Here is a 15888-nt window from a genome sequence, read left to right as displayed (position 1 = left end):
GTTGCTGTGCAGTGGTCTTGGGATGCCCTCATGGCCGTGGAAACGACGAATATGTCGAGTTGGGCCAGCCAAACACACGTGGTCGGCGGCAGCGCGCGCTTCCCATGCAAACAGACGAATAGTCAAGTCGAGCGAACGGCTATCATCCCATGGTTTCGACGACGGCACCATCGTGTGGCCTGGACGTCGAGTCGCACACGTCCCAAGTTCCCAAAATTCTTCACAAAAAAAGTGTTACCCCACAGGCTAACTAGTCTTGTCTTGTCGACCCTCCCCTCCGTCCCATCTTGACGACGACGCGCGCGCGCCGCAACCCGCGTGGGCGTGGTTACCTCTATCAGCCGCCGCCGCCGCATTGCCGAAGCAGAACCTCAACCGTGGCGCCGCGGCCAATCTTCATCTCGGCCAATTTCATTCACAGTTGTACACCTCAAGTCGTTGCTCTGCATACGGCCATCTGGCGCCCTGACCTGCCAGATTCGAATGCTTCGCCATGGAGGCGAAGACCGAAGAGTCACGACGTTTCTCATCTTTGGAACGCAAATCCCCCTGCTGCGGTCGACTTCATCTTGTGTCAACCGGGGTCGCATGCCTCCTGGGACCACTGACGTTGTCTTCCGAGTCGCTCCCGAGTTTTTGGCCGGGAGTCTGAGGGGTGAAAGCAGGCCACAAGCCCCAACTGGCGGCACTGGAGATCAGGGCCAGAGAAAACCACAGGGTCGATCCAGCATTCGACGTCGAAAAGGCCCGGCCTTGTCTGCCGGCCGTGGTTTTTCTTCTCCTTTCCCACCCGGCAGTCCCTGGTTTTTACCCCTCGGCAATCTGCCCACTAGGACGAGTGGCTGTTGCAACCTTACCGTGTTGCTGGCCCTATCGCATACTAGAGCGGCGATTTCTCTTCACGGTTCTGCTATACCCTCCCTGCTTCAGATATACCCCCTTCAGGGCCAAGGCATGACTTCTCAGCGCTCACCCAGCCATTTTTCTTTCCCAAAACCTGCTGTTTGCCCCCCGACCGGCTCCACTGCACTGGCCAGAATGGGCAGAGTTGTTCAGGTTGCGCTGTTCACTGCTGGTCCTCACCCGAAGAAAACACCCTGGTCAAGGCCGACCGGGGGGAGGAGGTCCAGGGACTCAAGCTCCCGCACATACGCACACACACACAACTGCCTTGGGCCAAGAGCTGCCACCCCTGGTACTGTTTTTTTCCCTCTCTCTTTTCTGACCTTTCGTCTCCTCTCCTCTCATCGTGCACATCCCCTCAGTGAAGCAGGGGACCGAGCAACATGGGCGGCCTTCTTCTCAGAACTTCACTTGTCATGGTCTTCCCAACCAGCCAGCGCATGGTAGGGCTCGTTTCAGCTTCTATCCCTCATTCGACTGAAGGTGTTTGGATTCCTTCCATGCGTTTTTCCAGACCTCTCTGCTGTCTGGGTCGCCTAGCCCTCCTTCCAGGATTTGATCGAAGTTATCCGGGGGCTTCTTAGAGTTACGAAATTGTTCAGACCTGGCCCCCGGGTACCCTGTCTGTCAACTGTTCTAAGCTGTCTGCTGTCATGCCCACCCCTCGCTCGTTGCATCATCAGAGCCGGCCGGGGGCACTCCTGCTTCTATATCCGGCAGCGAAACCCATGGCATAAGATCCCCAAATTATGCTACCGTCATCACTGGGCAAGGTTAACTTGAGTCTCCGCAACCTACTCAGGAACAGAATACGTCTCGCACATGGCGAATCGCTTACAATGTGCTTTAACTCGGGAACAAAAGCGGCGGTAGTCGATGTACCCTTTTTCTTTTGCCTCACACCCTGTGCATACCATACCTACTACCCTTGGCCCTCCGTCCCTCGTTCTCCTACCTACCTCGCACTCAGTCAGTCACTCAGAAGACTCCTCTCTTGCCCGGTCCCCTTCCCTTGTCTTCCCTTGCCTTGCCTTGCCTCAACCGACCAGACCCCCAGACGGGACCAGACAGACTGGAACCCACACAGCCCTCTATTCCTCTTTTCGATAAGGCACATCGGACGATATAATGCAGCCCTTGCCCACGCCCGCGCTTTCTCTTTTTTGACCCCTTCATCACTATATTAGCTGTCCAGGGCCAACGGGATTTATAATAAGTCAAGGGAAGATCCCGTGAGCTTAAACAGCGCGTGGCAACAACCAGTTCAAAAAGGGTAGCATGGTTACCTCGACTTCTATTTCGTCTTAATAATTTTTTCCCACCTTACGCCAGCCAAAGGGAACCCATCCGTCTGGCCGTGCAGTCAGACAGCTCTCCACCAACGAGGAGACTAATTCTACAAGACGGCAACACCACCAACTCGGGACTTGTCTCTTCCAGTCTCCGTCATCATCAGCATCAGCACCAGCATCAACCACTGCAATCACCGGCGACCGCCAACAATCTCTCAAAATTCCACAATACCCTTCTCCCGAGATTCCGCACCCAACCGCGACCATTCTCTCCACACCGCCTGGGCACGAATGTTCGTTGACTTTGGACGGGAGGTCTCATCACGGCGACACCATAGCGCTGTCACAGGATCGCAGTTTGAGAGACTTCCACCCAGCTCGCGACCCCGCAACGTCGCACCAACAACCCTCCCCTCTCCCGACGCCGCCCGAGAGGGCATTCGCTCAACCAATTCTTTCACTTCAGAGCCCGGCGACCGTCCAGAGCGGTTCGCTCTGGCGGAACCCATGTATCGGAGGCACACTGGCGGGCAACTACCGAGTAGGGGACTACAATGTCGATTACTCTGCACAGGAGTCGCATCCGGGCGAGCAGAGTCAGCAGCAGCATGGTTATGACACGACGCCATCCCATCAGCAGCATCATAGGAGCTCCATTCACCATGGCGCCCAACACACGCCCACGCTCCATGATCCGTCCCCGAGCCACCATTCCCACCATCCGGGAATGCAGCAGCACCATCCTCACCACTCCCACCAGGTACTAATGGATCCAGCGCACCAGATGGGGCATGCCAGACATCTTGGCCCGCCTCATTATGGTGCTCCGGGTCCTGTGGTTGCTCCTCTGTATCCCTCGATGACAACGCCCACCCAGTCCCACGCGCCGCACGGAGCCCCAAAGAGACCCAGACCTGATGACCTCGACCTTTCCGTGCCTGGAATCCCGGATCTGGAGCAGACTGACCTCGAGAGCATGCAACAGACGCCACTGGGAACTGGTTACGGGCAAGGAGTTCAAGTACAACCTCCCACGCACCACCACCATCGACTTCCTGACACAGGGCCCCCTTCTAAGCTAATGAGGCGCGATGGAGATGGCGGGGACAGAGGCGGCGCTCCAAGCGTGGTAGGACAAGCTGGCATGCCCGCTCCAGCACCGAGACCGCGAGGGCCGAAGCTCAAGTTCACGCCTGAAGACGACCAACTTCTAATCGACCTGAAGGAGAACAAATCACTTACCTGGAAACAAATCGCCGACTTTTTCCCTGGTCGATCATCTGGAACCTTGCAAGTGCGCTACTGCACGAAGCTGAAAGCTAAGACAACCCAATGGACCGACGAGACGGTATGTTACCCTTGTGTTGACATCGAATCTATGCCCAAGTACGAATTCTAATCTTCCTTTTGGCTTAGGACCAAAAGCTTCGCACTGCACTTCAAGACTACGAGAATGAGAAATGGCGCATTGTGGCCAACAAAGTCGGGACCGGCTTCACCCCTGCCGCTTGCCGCGAGCGCGCCCAGGAGTTGATGGGTGGTATGGGTGCTCCTTTATAGCATTCAATGTCTCCACCGGGAGCAACTGAGCCCCCGGCTGGAGACACCATCTACACGCAGCAGCTTCAGTGATGAAGAGGAGCTTGCCTTCAGCGATGATCTCCATTACGCGACATGGAACGACATGGCCCAACCAGAGCATTTAGACCGACTCCTCCGAACACCGCACTCTGATAATCACGCGGACTGTCGGGAGGACGCGAGAGTCTACGATAAGTCTGCCGTCGTTGCTTGTAATAGCTTGGGCTACCGACAATAAAGAGTACGCAGGGGTTCGAAGACCTGCTCCAGCTCCGACCTTCGAGCATTACTCTGAGATGGAGGCCCTGACACCGCAAACCGCACATCGCCTCTTTGATTTCAGCATGTCTTGCCCCTCGATCACGGCCGAGGGAATCATAGTCCTTTTGCTTCATTTTTGCTGGATTCCCCTTCCGCCTAATTCTAGAGATACCCCCGGACATCACGGGTTACCTTATTCAACCCTTTTTACCCTTCGAATTCGCACCTTCGACCGACTTCTTCTTTTTTACGGTTCCGAATCATGACACAACACACATTAGACTTGGGGGGGCACACACACCGAACTATGCAATATACGGCCTTTTTGTTTGTTCATCCCATCCTTCGCACGACTTGCTTTCTCGACAGACGACATACCTCTTCTTGCACCATACAGGAGATTCTTTCAGCGTGCGTCCCACCATTGGGACTGCGTTGATGGTTTCGCATAATATGGCGTGGCGTCTTGTGGGTGGAAAAAAAAGGGGGGAAGGGAGGGAGAAGCATTCTGCATACACGCGCGGTTCAGCATCAACGATGACGTCTTTTTTCTCTGTTTCACCCTTTTGTGTTTCTTCGATTCGTTCTCACCACACAATCATTTGTTTCCACATGTTACCCCCCTTTTTGATTTTCTGTTCACTTCTTTTTCTTCGAGATCTTGTAGTTTACGTAACAGGTTTTTTTTTCGAATCTACTTCTTTGCTCAATAATCTTTGCAACAGCTCTAGCTTCCATGGACCACGTGGATCTGCGGGTTGTATATGGCCTCATTTTGTGTAAATCATCGCCGAATACCGACGAGACGGGCAGCCCTACCAGTCCGTGAAACAAACCAACGGCAAGCTAATGTGTCGGTCCAACCCGTTTTCGACGGGCAGGCAGGGCTGTAATAGGGATCGTGATATTAACAAGTACGTTCTTACGGGTCCGGCTTCTATGATCCGCGCGTCCGGGCGCGACGAAATTCTCTTTTGCGTGCGGCCATTAAAGAAGCTAGAACTCGAACCCCTCCCACCGGGGGTACCGTAACCCATATTATCGGTGGGGGCACCGGAACCGCTATTGTCTTCCTTCTAGACCAAAGATCATCCGCAACGAAATGGGGCCCTGAATCGTGAGGAACCACATCAAAAGCTACAGTCCAACGGTGAGAGTGGCCGGCCTCGCCAAGTGGACGAAAAGTAGCATTGTACCGCGTATTCTGGGCCCAGAATCCTGTTCGTCAAGGCTAGAGTCATTTCGAGTTAGGGCCCCCAGAAATGCGAGAATTACAACCTCGCATGCGTCTTCCGAGTTTACGAGGGGGGAGAAAAAAAGAAATGACAGCACGATCCAGATTTGTGACCAAGATAGAGGACATGCATATGGCGCACTGCGGCACAGAGGTGTTGGCAACGCAAGTCATGCATTCCGGTGCCCTCTTCCGCCCCGCTGCCTGTGTTACACATCGGGTCGGCAAGTCTTGCTTTGCTTGTAGGAAGGCGATTATGTAGGTTGGTAGGTAGTTGAGGCGGCTTGTAAAAGCAACGGGCCCCTCCTAGCAATTACTACCCAAATCAGCACAAACTGCCGAGATAGGTAACGGTAAAGTCGTCCGCAGGAAAGGAGACCGTCCGCTCTCTCCTACGACAGTTCTTTTCCCCTGACCTTAGCGCGGACGTGGCAGGTGTGGCTTGGCGAGCGAGCGGAATGGCGGGCATGTCATGTAGGTGCGCTTCTGCGTCGACGGTAGACGTCAAAAAAAGTCCGGGGAACTAAACAAGGCCCGGGGTGTGTTATCGCAGACTGACGGGTGACGCTTGTTGCTAAAGCGGGATAGGCGAGGTCGTTTGTCTGTGATTGATTGCGCCTCCGCCCGCGTTTCACACGCCCATCGCAAGGCGAGACGCGCATGCCAGATCTCTTTTTTGACATCGGCGGGTTTTCTATATTTTTGTTTCCTCGCACTCTATCTCTGGCGCGAGGCTTGCGCTTGTTTGAAATGCCAAAGAAAGTTGCCGAGTAATTGTTGAAAGGGGGGCCTAGTCATCGCCCACCGGCCCAGCAAAAGGGGAGGGGCCGTTTGAGAGAGGAATGGATACTGAACGCCCAACCCCGGGAGTCGCGCAGAGCGGCGAGAGCGAGGCAGCAGATAGCATGGCACTCGGGGCTCTGTATTTTACTTTCTCGGCACAGTGTTGCTCTGTCTCTCAGGCTCTCGGGGCAGGCAACCCGTATGTGAGAGCCCAAAAGCAAGCATACAGGCCTGGAGCGAGTGCTGAACCTGTTCCGTGGAACAGGGAAGGCAGCTTGAGAATTGTTCGTAGTGTGGGCGTCTGCTCCGCATGTGCCGTGTCGGGCGTGACCGATCCTGTTGCCCAAAGTCCCCCTTTTCCTGGCACCTTGTTGTGCCCGTCCATACGATGACCGACGTATGATCTGGATCTCCCGCACAAGAGGGGATCCAGTTGATAACGCGCCATTAAGTCCATCGTGCAGGTCTGTCCTGTCCTCTTTCTCTCTGCGTCCATCCATGAAGGCCGATTTGGCAGCGGCTCCCCGTTGTTGAAACACTCGGCCCAGGCGTGTTATATGGCACCGGGATTCTGATATATCCCCCCCTAGCCCGTCATCTCCCGGGCGCGGCGGCGGCAGCGAGCAAACCCCAGCCACCTGCGCCGAAAGGCCAAAGCCTGTGCCTGCTTGCCAGCAGAAAAGGAGCGGTCAACCACTCGGAAAAGTTGTCATACGCGTGGTTCCCACAGGGTGCCATCCTCTACTGTTTCCCCAACAAGCAGATCGCTGTGATATGCGGTGCATGCACGCGAGGGCGTCGTGAGTCGCGTCTTGTGGTGACAGTGACATGACGGGTTAGCCTGGCTGAAAGAAGTTCCCGCGTGCTACCCTATGCGAGGTGATACTGATCACTGCATCGGGGCGCCGGGCTCGAACCTGAGAGCGTGCGAGAGTGCGCCCTCAGGAGGTAAGACCAGCCGTGGTAGGTTCAGTCATCGGGACTCGGCTCCATAAACGCATGGTAACATCCATCCATCCACCCAAATGCTCTCTCCCCCTCCTTTTCAGTAGTGGTGTTCACTGTCAACGCCGGGACTCTGAGTAAATCGCGTTTAAGCTTCAAGATACGTGCAAACCGGAGGCCGCCTTCCGGATGTGGGGGACCAGCATACAAGATGTCTTTCCAGCACCACGGTACAGAAACTTCGACCCTTCAAAAGGTCTAGAGTCAAAGTCGAGTATCCTTCGATCTAGATGCATAAGCTTTGTTGACTGTGACCTCGTTTAGCCACAAGATGAGGCGCAAGAAACGCGTCGCATGGCGCAGATCAGGCAGGCCAAAACAAGAGGGTCAACAGAGGAGTGGTGGACGTGACGTACGGGAATCGCCGTTTGTCTCATGCGAGGAGTTCGAAATAAATTGGGAGAAAAGCTTTTTTTCGTTTTCTGTTCCTGGCCCATGAAGCTGCGCGAAATGATCCCCTCACCAGCTCGCAATCTGATCGGACGAATGTCAATACGTAGTTCGCGAACTTCATGCTGAACTGGCAAAAGCCTTCGCATGATACGCCAAACGTGAAACCTATGGTGTGCGATTGATAATGGGTCATTGTGTGTGAACTGCCGGGCCAGACGGTGAGGAGACTCGGTTGCGAAGCCGGGGGGTGCTTGACCGACGTCAGACTAGGGATCGTCCCGTTTTAGTGGTCAAGGAACCGTTATCATCATATTTGCACCGCTTCGCCCCATGGTTCAGGCCAGGCAATGCTGTGAGCGTGCCAATCCATACGACATTTTACGGCAACGACGACCGCACAAATATTTTGAAGCTCTCAGCCGCCGCAGTCGTTGTACACCCCGGCCGGCTGCGGTTGAGCGCCATGACGAAGGCAGGACCCCGAAATCCGTACGGCAGGGAACCCATGGCCTGGGCGGTTTACCAGCCGACTCCTCCGTGCGCAAGTCCGGAAAGCTTGGATCAAGCGGCTCAGTGACGTGGTTGTAGCCTAAGACCCAGCCGACTCCGGGTGTACTCAGGGTTTCAGCAACCGATCGGAAGGCCTTCGGCCGTTGAGCAGGATGGATGTTTACTCCCTGAAAATACTTGAGCGCACTGTTGGTTGCTAGAAAAACGTACGACCTGCCCATCGGCGGCGCTTGCGTGTGGGCGCGATGCGGGTCAGCTCTGCAATGTAACCACACAGCATCCTTTTCTTGACCTGGCCCAGGCCTTGGCCACGGCTTGGCTTGCCAACAAAAATTTGCTCGAAGAAACCGGATCATGGCAAACGAGCTCTCAATTATTGTGGGATATTTGGCGGTGTTGTGCCTTGGACTTCGGTAATGCGTAGAGCGTCCCTGATGTCTTCTAAATTGAAGTTGTTCGACGTCTCCACATCGGGCTGATGAGAACCCGTCAGACAGGCATCGCCAAAAATCTCCGTCAAATATGCACCGGAGTTTTTTTTCACCCCTGCCGGCCAATCGGAAAATTGACGCAGTAAGACAACTTGGATCCATTCAAATTGATGAAATTGGATCGCAGTTGTCGTTGGCGACTCCGCTGGTCTCTCCACAACACTGTCTTGTGCTTCGCTGATAAGTTTTCCTGGAGAGTGACTTATAAATGCAACCACAGAAACATCAAGACGCGGAGGTGTGACCCTTGGTTGTGATCTTGTTGTCAATGTCCCCTGCTTGTAATTGATTGTTTCCTAAACGACCTGTCATTCGCATGTCTGTCATGTATCAGTTGAAGAAGCAAGCTCCTTGGACCTTGCACAAGGTCCAAGGCCGCGCCGCTATAAGACGAATGGCGTGATTATGAGCAAGATGGCTTCCAGATCCAGGGCGTCTTCAGATCGAGCTGCCAGTGGTTTTCGAACCGATGGCCTGCTGCTAGAGCTCCACATCTTGGGGCCGAATATGAAGTTTGATATGCACAGATATCAATGCATAGTCCGCGTGTTTGAGATGAAAAAGCCGACGGCCGACCGCTTCGATTCATTTCGGTATTTCATTGATGCTGGACTAGCTGTTCGATTTGTCCCGACTCCATCGATTCTGTTCTGTCAAGTACAAGCCGAGAGCCATTAAGGAAAAGACCGATGTTTTCCATTAAACACAAATGTGTGATGAGAGCCAACGGAAATAATTCCAATGCCTCCAAAATGGCAACATTTGTACATATAGCGACGTGTGGTAGCTCGCACAGTTTCTCTGTCAGTAAAGCTCCGTCGCCGTTGTCATCGACATTGGGTAAGCGGCGGGTGTCAATCTGTGGGAAACGAGGCGCTTTTTCAGGAATCAAGTTGCCGGCCCAAGTATTCCGGTGAATTTCAAAGGTACTTGTGCTGTTGGTGTAATAGTTGAAGGTGTTATACCGGTATATCAAGTGCAATATGGTGACTATAACGTGGTCCGTTAAGGGGCGGGAGGTAAGCGAACGTGGCGAATGAGGAAAATCTCCCTCACCTGAACCAGCACCTCCCGTGAAGGTTGCAAAGACTAAGACAGCTGGTCATGATAGGCCTGTGGATGAGAAACGGCCACGTTAGAGCAACGGGAATGCCATGAGGCTGGGAGCAGAGGCGGCGGCTCGCAGAGTAAGGCGGGGCAACGCTTTTGCTCCTGAGATCGCTCGTGAGCACTCGACCGGCTCAGAAGCACAAAGTCACCCCGCTCATGGAGTGGCCATTCTGCAGACACCCTGTCCCTGAACCCTACCGAACCTGAACCCTCCATCCGTAGAAGAAGGCGGCAAGACCATCGCTGGGAGGCCACGATCGACTTCCCCTGAGTCGCAGCCAGTGCTCAACAGCATGGTCATGCCTGGATTCAAAAGAGTGCGGGTCTTGATAGACACCATAAGGGGGCGGGTTAAGATCAACGGGAGCCCTGTGGATATGAAGAAACGTCGTGGCACACCTTGGCTGGAGCCAGAATAGGGGGTGCGGTTTGAGCTGCGATTTGCGAAGCCAGTGTCGAGAGTTTCCTCAGGCACTAAATAGCACAAGGGCTCACAAATGGGGGAAATGAGAACTGAGCGAATCCGTGTCCAGAATGACACCTTTCTTCACAAGATCGATCAGGATCTTGTGACTGGTGACATCCAAATTGTCTCCCAGGTATGCTGCCGTTTCGACAAGCCAGCCGTTGAACTCGTCGATTTCGGTCTGCTTTCCAGCTCGAACGTCTTGCAGCATTGAACTCGTATTCTCCCTGACTTTGTGACCGACTTCGTAGAGCATCCCCTTGAGTCGAGCATGAGAGAAGCGCTTCGCGAGGTCCTCGGGGGAAACTGTTGTGTCTCTTGATACGTGGTCCCCATTGGGCGTCGCTTGCAAAATCGAAGTGGCGATGCTGTCGGCAACCAGAGCTCGGAGTACCCCGCTTGCTTCTTGTAGCAATCTGTCCATTAATTGTGCGACAATGTTACCCTCTTCCGCGAACAGCTTTCCATTCTTGCAACGGAGGATGGCGGTGAGCGGATTGATGATGGAATTGACCACCAGCTTCTCCAGTTGAAGGATCCAAAGATCATGTCGTGCAACAGAAGTTCCATTGAGATGTGGTGCTCGAACCAGAGCATCAGAGAGATAGGTCGCGCTTTCGGGAGACTTGGTACTCAAGAGGACTGGGCCAACCTTGACATCCGCCTCGGACGCGTGCACGCTTCTAAAGCGGCCTGCGGAAGTAACACCATGCGTTGTCACGCAAGCCAGCCAGTTGGGGTGTTGGGTTGGCTGGCCCTGCGAATAACGCTCCGAGTTGTAGGTAGTTCCGTGCGGTGGCCACATCTTGCACATGCCGTTTTGGACGAAAGCCACCGTGGAGTCGCTATTGAGATAACGACGGACGCGATCAACTTCCGGTAGAGCTTGAGCCGCCTTAGTGGTAACGATGAGATTGCGAATTTTCTGGCCATTGGCAACTTCGCGAGGTTGACGACCTGGCGGTGGTTCTTCGGACCACAACTCGACGTCGAATCCTGAATGCTTGTGGAACACACCGCCTCTGGTGATTTCGAGGCCCGGTTCCTGTTGCCAGGAGAGCAGAAGTTCCGTTCTGTGCAAAACGAGCGTGATAGCAGGTGGGTTTGGCAGCGATGCAAGCGAAGTAGCAAAAAGGACGCCGAGATTTCCCACACCAAGAACGTAGATCTGTGACTCGTCGGCCTGACGAACAAGCTCAGAGCTTGCGATCTTAGCCTGATTTTCAGAGAGGGTCGGATCCTCTATATCAGACGGTCTCCAGGCATAGAGCTTTGGCGCACTCTTGTTTGTGCTCAGAAGTGTCTGGAGCCATCCGGGGACCATTCTTGGAGTATTGTGCAGGGCTCTGGAAAAGGACCGTGAGGCTGCCCAAGGAGCTGTGAAGAGCAGACGCGTTGAGACTCTCCCGCCTATCATGACCGGGGAGGTGTTTTTGCAACGGCCGGCCGATTGAAATCTGAAGGACTCTGGTGGGAGAGTCGTGAATAAAGTCCGGCGGGAACAGATGGTATGGCGTAGTCGACGATGGATGGAGGAAGATGCGGGTCTGTCTGATGTACAGTAGAAACGGCTGTCATAGAAAGACGAATTCCTACTGTGCTTCAATACCTGCTGACCTAATAGTGTGGCTTGAGCTTAGAGAAAACTGCGACGGATGTGGCTACCTGTCGCTCGGGCAAGGATGCCGATCTAACTCCGATGAGCCAATCAAACCTGCCTTTGGGCAATTAAGATCCTTGCTCACATGACAACGCGCCCAGTTCGCTTCTGCCTTGCCGTGGCGTCATCGGTTTTTTGTGAAAGATCGATGAGAGTTACTGAAGCGACGCGCCAGGCTCGCTCTTGCAGGCTGCATTGAGCAACTCACTCAGGAGGGCAGGTGATTTCCATCAGACAAGTCCATCGCGTCGGCTTTGCCCAACAGCGCCTCGACAGCCAGCAGCTATCCGGGCTTCGCGCCTGCTCCTAGATATTCCCATCGCGAATGCGCCTGCCTCTGATACATCTTTCGCCTGATAGCAACAAGGGATCTCGTTGTCGACACATTCACCGAGAACACGTTGCATGCTTTGAAGGCCGTTGACGCTCAACATGGCTCCCGAAAATGAGGATGTCGTCTCGAGCAGCGGACTGGCCGGCGAAGAGGGCAACAGTATTGGTGATAACGCTTCTCATGACCTTCCGGCAACATCGGAGATGAAGGAAGAAGTCGACGAGGCCAGTTTTCTCCGGAACATTACTGCCGATATCAGAGATCAGGATGATCTGGAACGAGACATCACGGCACAGGCAAATGCCGCATTGATGGAAGCCGACGAAAAGAGGGACCATCAGCGTATTGAAAAGCTCGAGACCACAAGAGAAAAGCTTCAGAATCAAAGAGCGAAGGAGCGCCAGAATCTTGATAAAGAGCGTCGCAACCCATACAAATCTCGGAAGATCCAGACCCAAATCGACAAGCTCGACAAAGAGATTGAGGATGTGAACAACGACATTTCCGATTTTCAGGCCCGCATAGAGAGGAGGCGCGAAGAAGCTGCAGCGGCAGTAGACGAATCGTCCAAGACCAAGTCTAGAAGACTCCCTGGAGAGACGAATCGCGAGTATCTAGTCCGTACCGGCAAGATCACGCCCTTCGCGAATATTGGCGGTGATCGACCCCCTGGCTTCGAAGGCGAGCTTGCAGACGCTCTTGCGGAAGCTGAAGAGGATGCAGCGGAGAACGACTTTCAAAGCGATGACGAAGAGCCAAAGTCCCACCAGGTTCTGCGTATGCCGGGCTTTGCCGAAGAGCCCGAAGCGCCAACTGCTCCAGCAGCTGTTGAGAATGAATTCTCCCTTCGGCCAAGAAAGAAGCGCAAGGTGAAGCAAGAGGCCTCGGATGAGGAATTTGAGCCAGAGGCTGCCGCTGTATCGGAGGCAGAGAGCCAGTATGCTTCTGACACGAGCGAAGAGGAGGCTACTGGCCGCAAGCGACGAAAAGGCCCCTCAAAGAAGAAGGCTACAGGTGCTGCGGCCGATGATGGAAAGGTCGACTTGGCCGGCGTCGACGATGGCAATGAGTCCAATTACAAATCACGACTAGCAGATTGGGTGAAGAGGCGAAGCAGAGCCCGGCGGCGACGCGCCGAAGCTGATGGGGTTGAGCTGGTCGAAGATGATGATGAAGAATGGTTCAAGCCGTCGCCTGACCATCCTGACCATGTCTTCGGTAACGGCTTGAAGTTGCCAGGCGACATACACCCATCTCTATTTGCATACCAGAAGACTGGAGTTCACTGGCTCGCGGAGCTTTACGAACAAGGCGTAGGCGGCATCATCGGCGATGAGATGGGCTTGGGCAAGACAGGTAAGCTATGGAATGGCACTGTGACAAGATCTCGCTGCTAATCCTTTGAAAGTCCAAGCAATTGCCATGGTAGCAGCTCTACACTACAGCAAGAAGCTTGACAAGCCCGTCATCGTGGTTGTTCCTGCAACTGTTATGAAGCAGTGGGTAAACGAGTTTCACCGATGGTGGCCTCCACTGAGAGTCTCCATCTTGCACTCTTCAGGAAGCGGCATGATGAATCAACATGAGGATGATTCTGATCTGGATGATGGTGGGGAAAGTACCAATCGTGTCGCTGCCCGGAGAATCGTCAATCGGGTTGTCAAGCACGGTCACGTGCTCGTAACCACATACGCCGGTCTGCAATCCTACAACGAAGAGCTTCTGCAGCACTCATGGGGCTATGCGATCCTTGATGAAGGCCACAAGATCAGAAACCCTAACGCTGAAATCACTGTTGCATGCAAGCACCTGAATACCGTGAACAGAGTCATTCTCTCCGGCACCCCAATCCAGAACAACCTGACTGAACTCTGGTCTCTCTTCGACTTCATCTTCCCAATGCGCCTAGGCACGCTGGTGAGCTTCCGGACGCAGTTCGAGCTCCCCATCAAACAGGGCGGCTATGCGAACGCAACCAACCTTCAGGTCATAACAGCTGAAAAATGCGCCACAACCTTGAAGGAAACCATCAGCCAGTACCTTTTGCAGCGTCTCAAGATTGACGTAGCATCGGATCTTCCAGAGAAGACAGAGCAGGTCTTATTCTGCAAGCTGACTCAATCTCAGCTCACGGCGTACACTAGGTTTATAAGCTCTGACGCGGTTGGCGAGATCATGACGAGGAAACGGAAGGCTCTCTACGGGATCGACATTCTGCGGAAGATCTGCAACCATCCGGACCTACTTGATGATCGTCTGAAGAGGGATGCGAAGTATGACTGGGGCGACCCGGCAAAGTCAGGCAAGATGCAGATGGTGAACGAGCTTTTGCCAATGTGGAAGCGTTTCGGACATAAAACGCTGTTGTTCTCCCAGACCAAGTTGATGCTCAACATTCTTGAGAAGTTCATCCGCAGAATGGACGGCGTGAGCTACGTTCGCATGGACGGTGACACGCCCATCGAGCAGCGCCAGGCCTTGATTGACCGCTTCAACCACGATCCATCCATCGATGTTTTCCTATTGACGACAAGGACGGGAGGCTTGGGTATCAATCTTACGGGCGCAACACGCATCATCATTTACGATCCCGACTGGAATCCCTCCACCGACATGCAGGCTCGTGAGAGGGCTTGGCGACTAGGTCAAACAAAGGCAGTTGCTATCTACCGGTTGATGACATCGGGAACCATCGAGGAGAAGATCTACCACCGACAAATTTTCAAGCAGTTCATGACCAACAAGGTCTTGAAGGATCCCAAACAGCGTGCCAACTTTGACTTATCTGACCTCTACGACCTCTTCAGTTTTGGCGACGCCGGCCATAGCATGGCAAGCGCCGACAGAAGCAAGATCTTCCAGGGAGCAGAGGTCAAGTTCAACAAAGAAGAGGCTCAAGTACAGCACGACAAACCATCCAAGGATGCCATGCCCATCTCCTCTGTAGGCAAGGCGGATGACGCGGAAGTCAACACCGTCCGAAAGCTATCTGGAGTTGTGGCAATGGAGGAGTACCACGAAGAGAAGGAGGTTCATGATGAGAAGCGCATGACAGAGAACCTCTTTGCTCGGTCCGTGGAGAGCGCTTACGAGCACGATCAGATCATGAACGGCAAGAAGTCGGTGCAGGCCGACAGCGCGATGAACGAGCACGAGGCCAGAAAGGTGGCCGCCCAGGCTGCAGCTCATCTCCGCCGAGCCGGCGAGGAAGCAAGAAACGTTCCCATCGGGACTGTCACCTGGACTGGTGAAGTTGGTGACGGAGGCCGTCCTGGCGCCCATCGCCGACGGGGAGGACCTAGTTCATCTGGCGTGATGAACAACCTAGCCGATCGACAGGGACTGAGCAAACCAAACAGCAACTTGAAGCAGAAGGACTTTATTCTTCTAATCCAGAGCTTCATCAAGCGCCACGGAGGCAAGGTCCCCAGCAAGATGTTGGTAGATCACTTCAACCCGTATTGTCAGACGGCGAAACAATCAGACGAATTCAAGTCTGCGCTCGACAAGATCGCCACCCTGAGCAAGAAAGGCACAGCCAGCACTGGCAGGGGTATGTGGTCGCTCAAGCCGGGATTCTAAGGGAATAAGTAGATACTTTGATTATGCCGCCAGAAAGGGGCAAACTTGGGTCGATTGCATTTTGAGCAGGAGTTGGGGTCAGCGTGGTAGACACAAATCAGAGCTTAGCTAGACTAGATATTCGTCAAGAGATCAAGGCCGACGCCGTATAGCAAGACACCGGCATCTTGCACAATCTTCACGTCTCACTTTGGTAATAGCGCAGTAATGTTGCACAGACTCAGGTAGGGTTCAGGAGCTACTCTTCAGTTCAGGCCATTTATGGCGAGTTTCTATTCTGTCT

General features: G+C 53.9%; 3 protein-coding genes across 3 annotated transcripts; 2 read left to right on the top strand and 1 right to left on the bottom strand.

The window, feature by feature from the left end:
- Positions 1-3054: 3054 nt before the first annotated feature.
- Positions 3055-3755, top strand: MYB (Transcriptional activator Myb; the record flags this gene model as incomplete). The annotated part of the gene is made up of 2 exons (XM_036633351.1): positions 3055-3543; positions 3612-3755. 2 exons carry the CDS (start codon positions 3055-3057, stop codon positions 3753-3755), a joined length of 633 nt encoding a protein of 210 aa, XP_036502034.1.
- Positions 3756-10054: 6299 nt separating this feature from the next.
- On the bottom strand, positions 10055-11353 carry BEA2 (Ketoisovalerate reductase BEA2; the record flags this gene model as incomplete). The annotated part of the gene is made up of 1 exon (XM_036633350.1): positions 10055-11353. The coding sequence occupies one exon, from the start codon at positions 11351-11353 to the stop codon at positions 10055-10057; it is 1299 nt and encodes a 432-aa protein (XP_036502033.1).
- Positions 11354-12121: 768 nt separating this feature from the next.
- On the top strand, positions 12122-15605 carry CGCS363_v001500 (DNA repair and recombination protein RAD26; the record flags this gene model as incomplete). The annotated part of the gene is made up of 2 exons (XM_036633349.1): positions 12122-13379; positions 13432-15605. The coding sequence occupies 2 exons, from the start codon at positions 12122-12124 to the stop codon at positions 15603-15605; spliced, it is 3432 nt and encodes a 1143-aa protein (XP_036502032.1).
- Positions 15606-15888: the final 283 nt, after the last annotated feature.

Source organism: Colletotrichum siamense, assembly GCF_013390195.1.
Source record: "Colletotrichum siamense strain Cg363 chromosome Unknown KSG_Cg363_contig01, whole genome shotgun sequence".
In the NCBI taxonomy this organism is placed as follows: Eukaryota; Fungi; Ascomycota; class Sordariomycetes; order Glomerellales; family Glomerellaceae; genus Colletotrichum; species Colletotrichum siamense.
The sequence above is the reverse complement of the archived record's forward strand: the minus strand, read 5'-3'. Positions and strand labels throughout refer to the sequence as shown.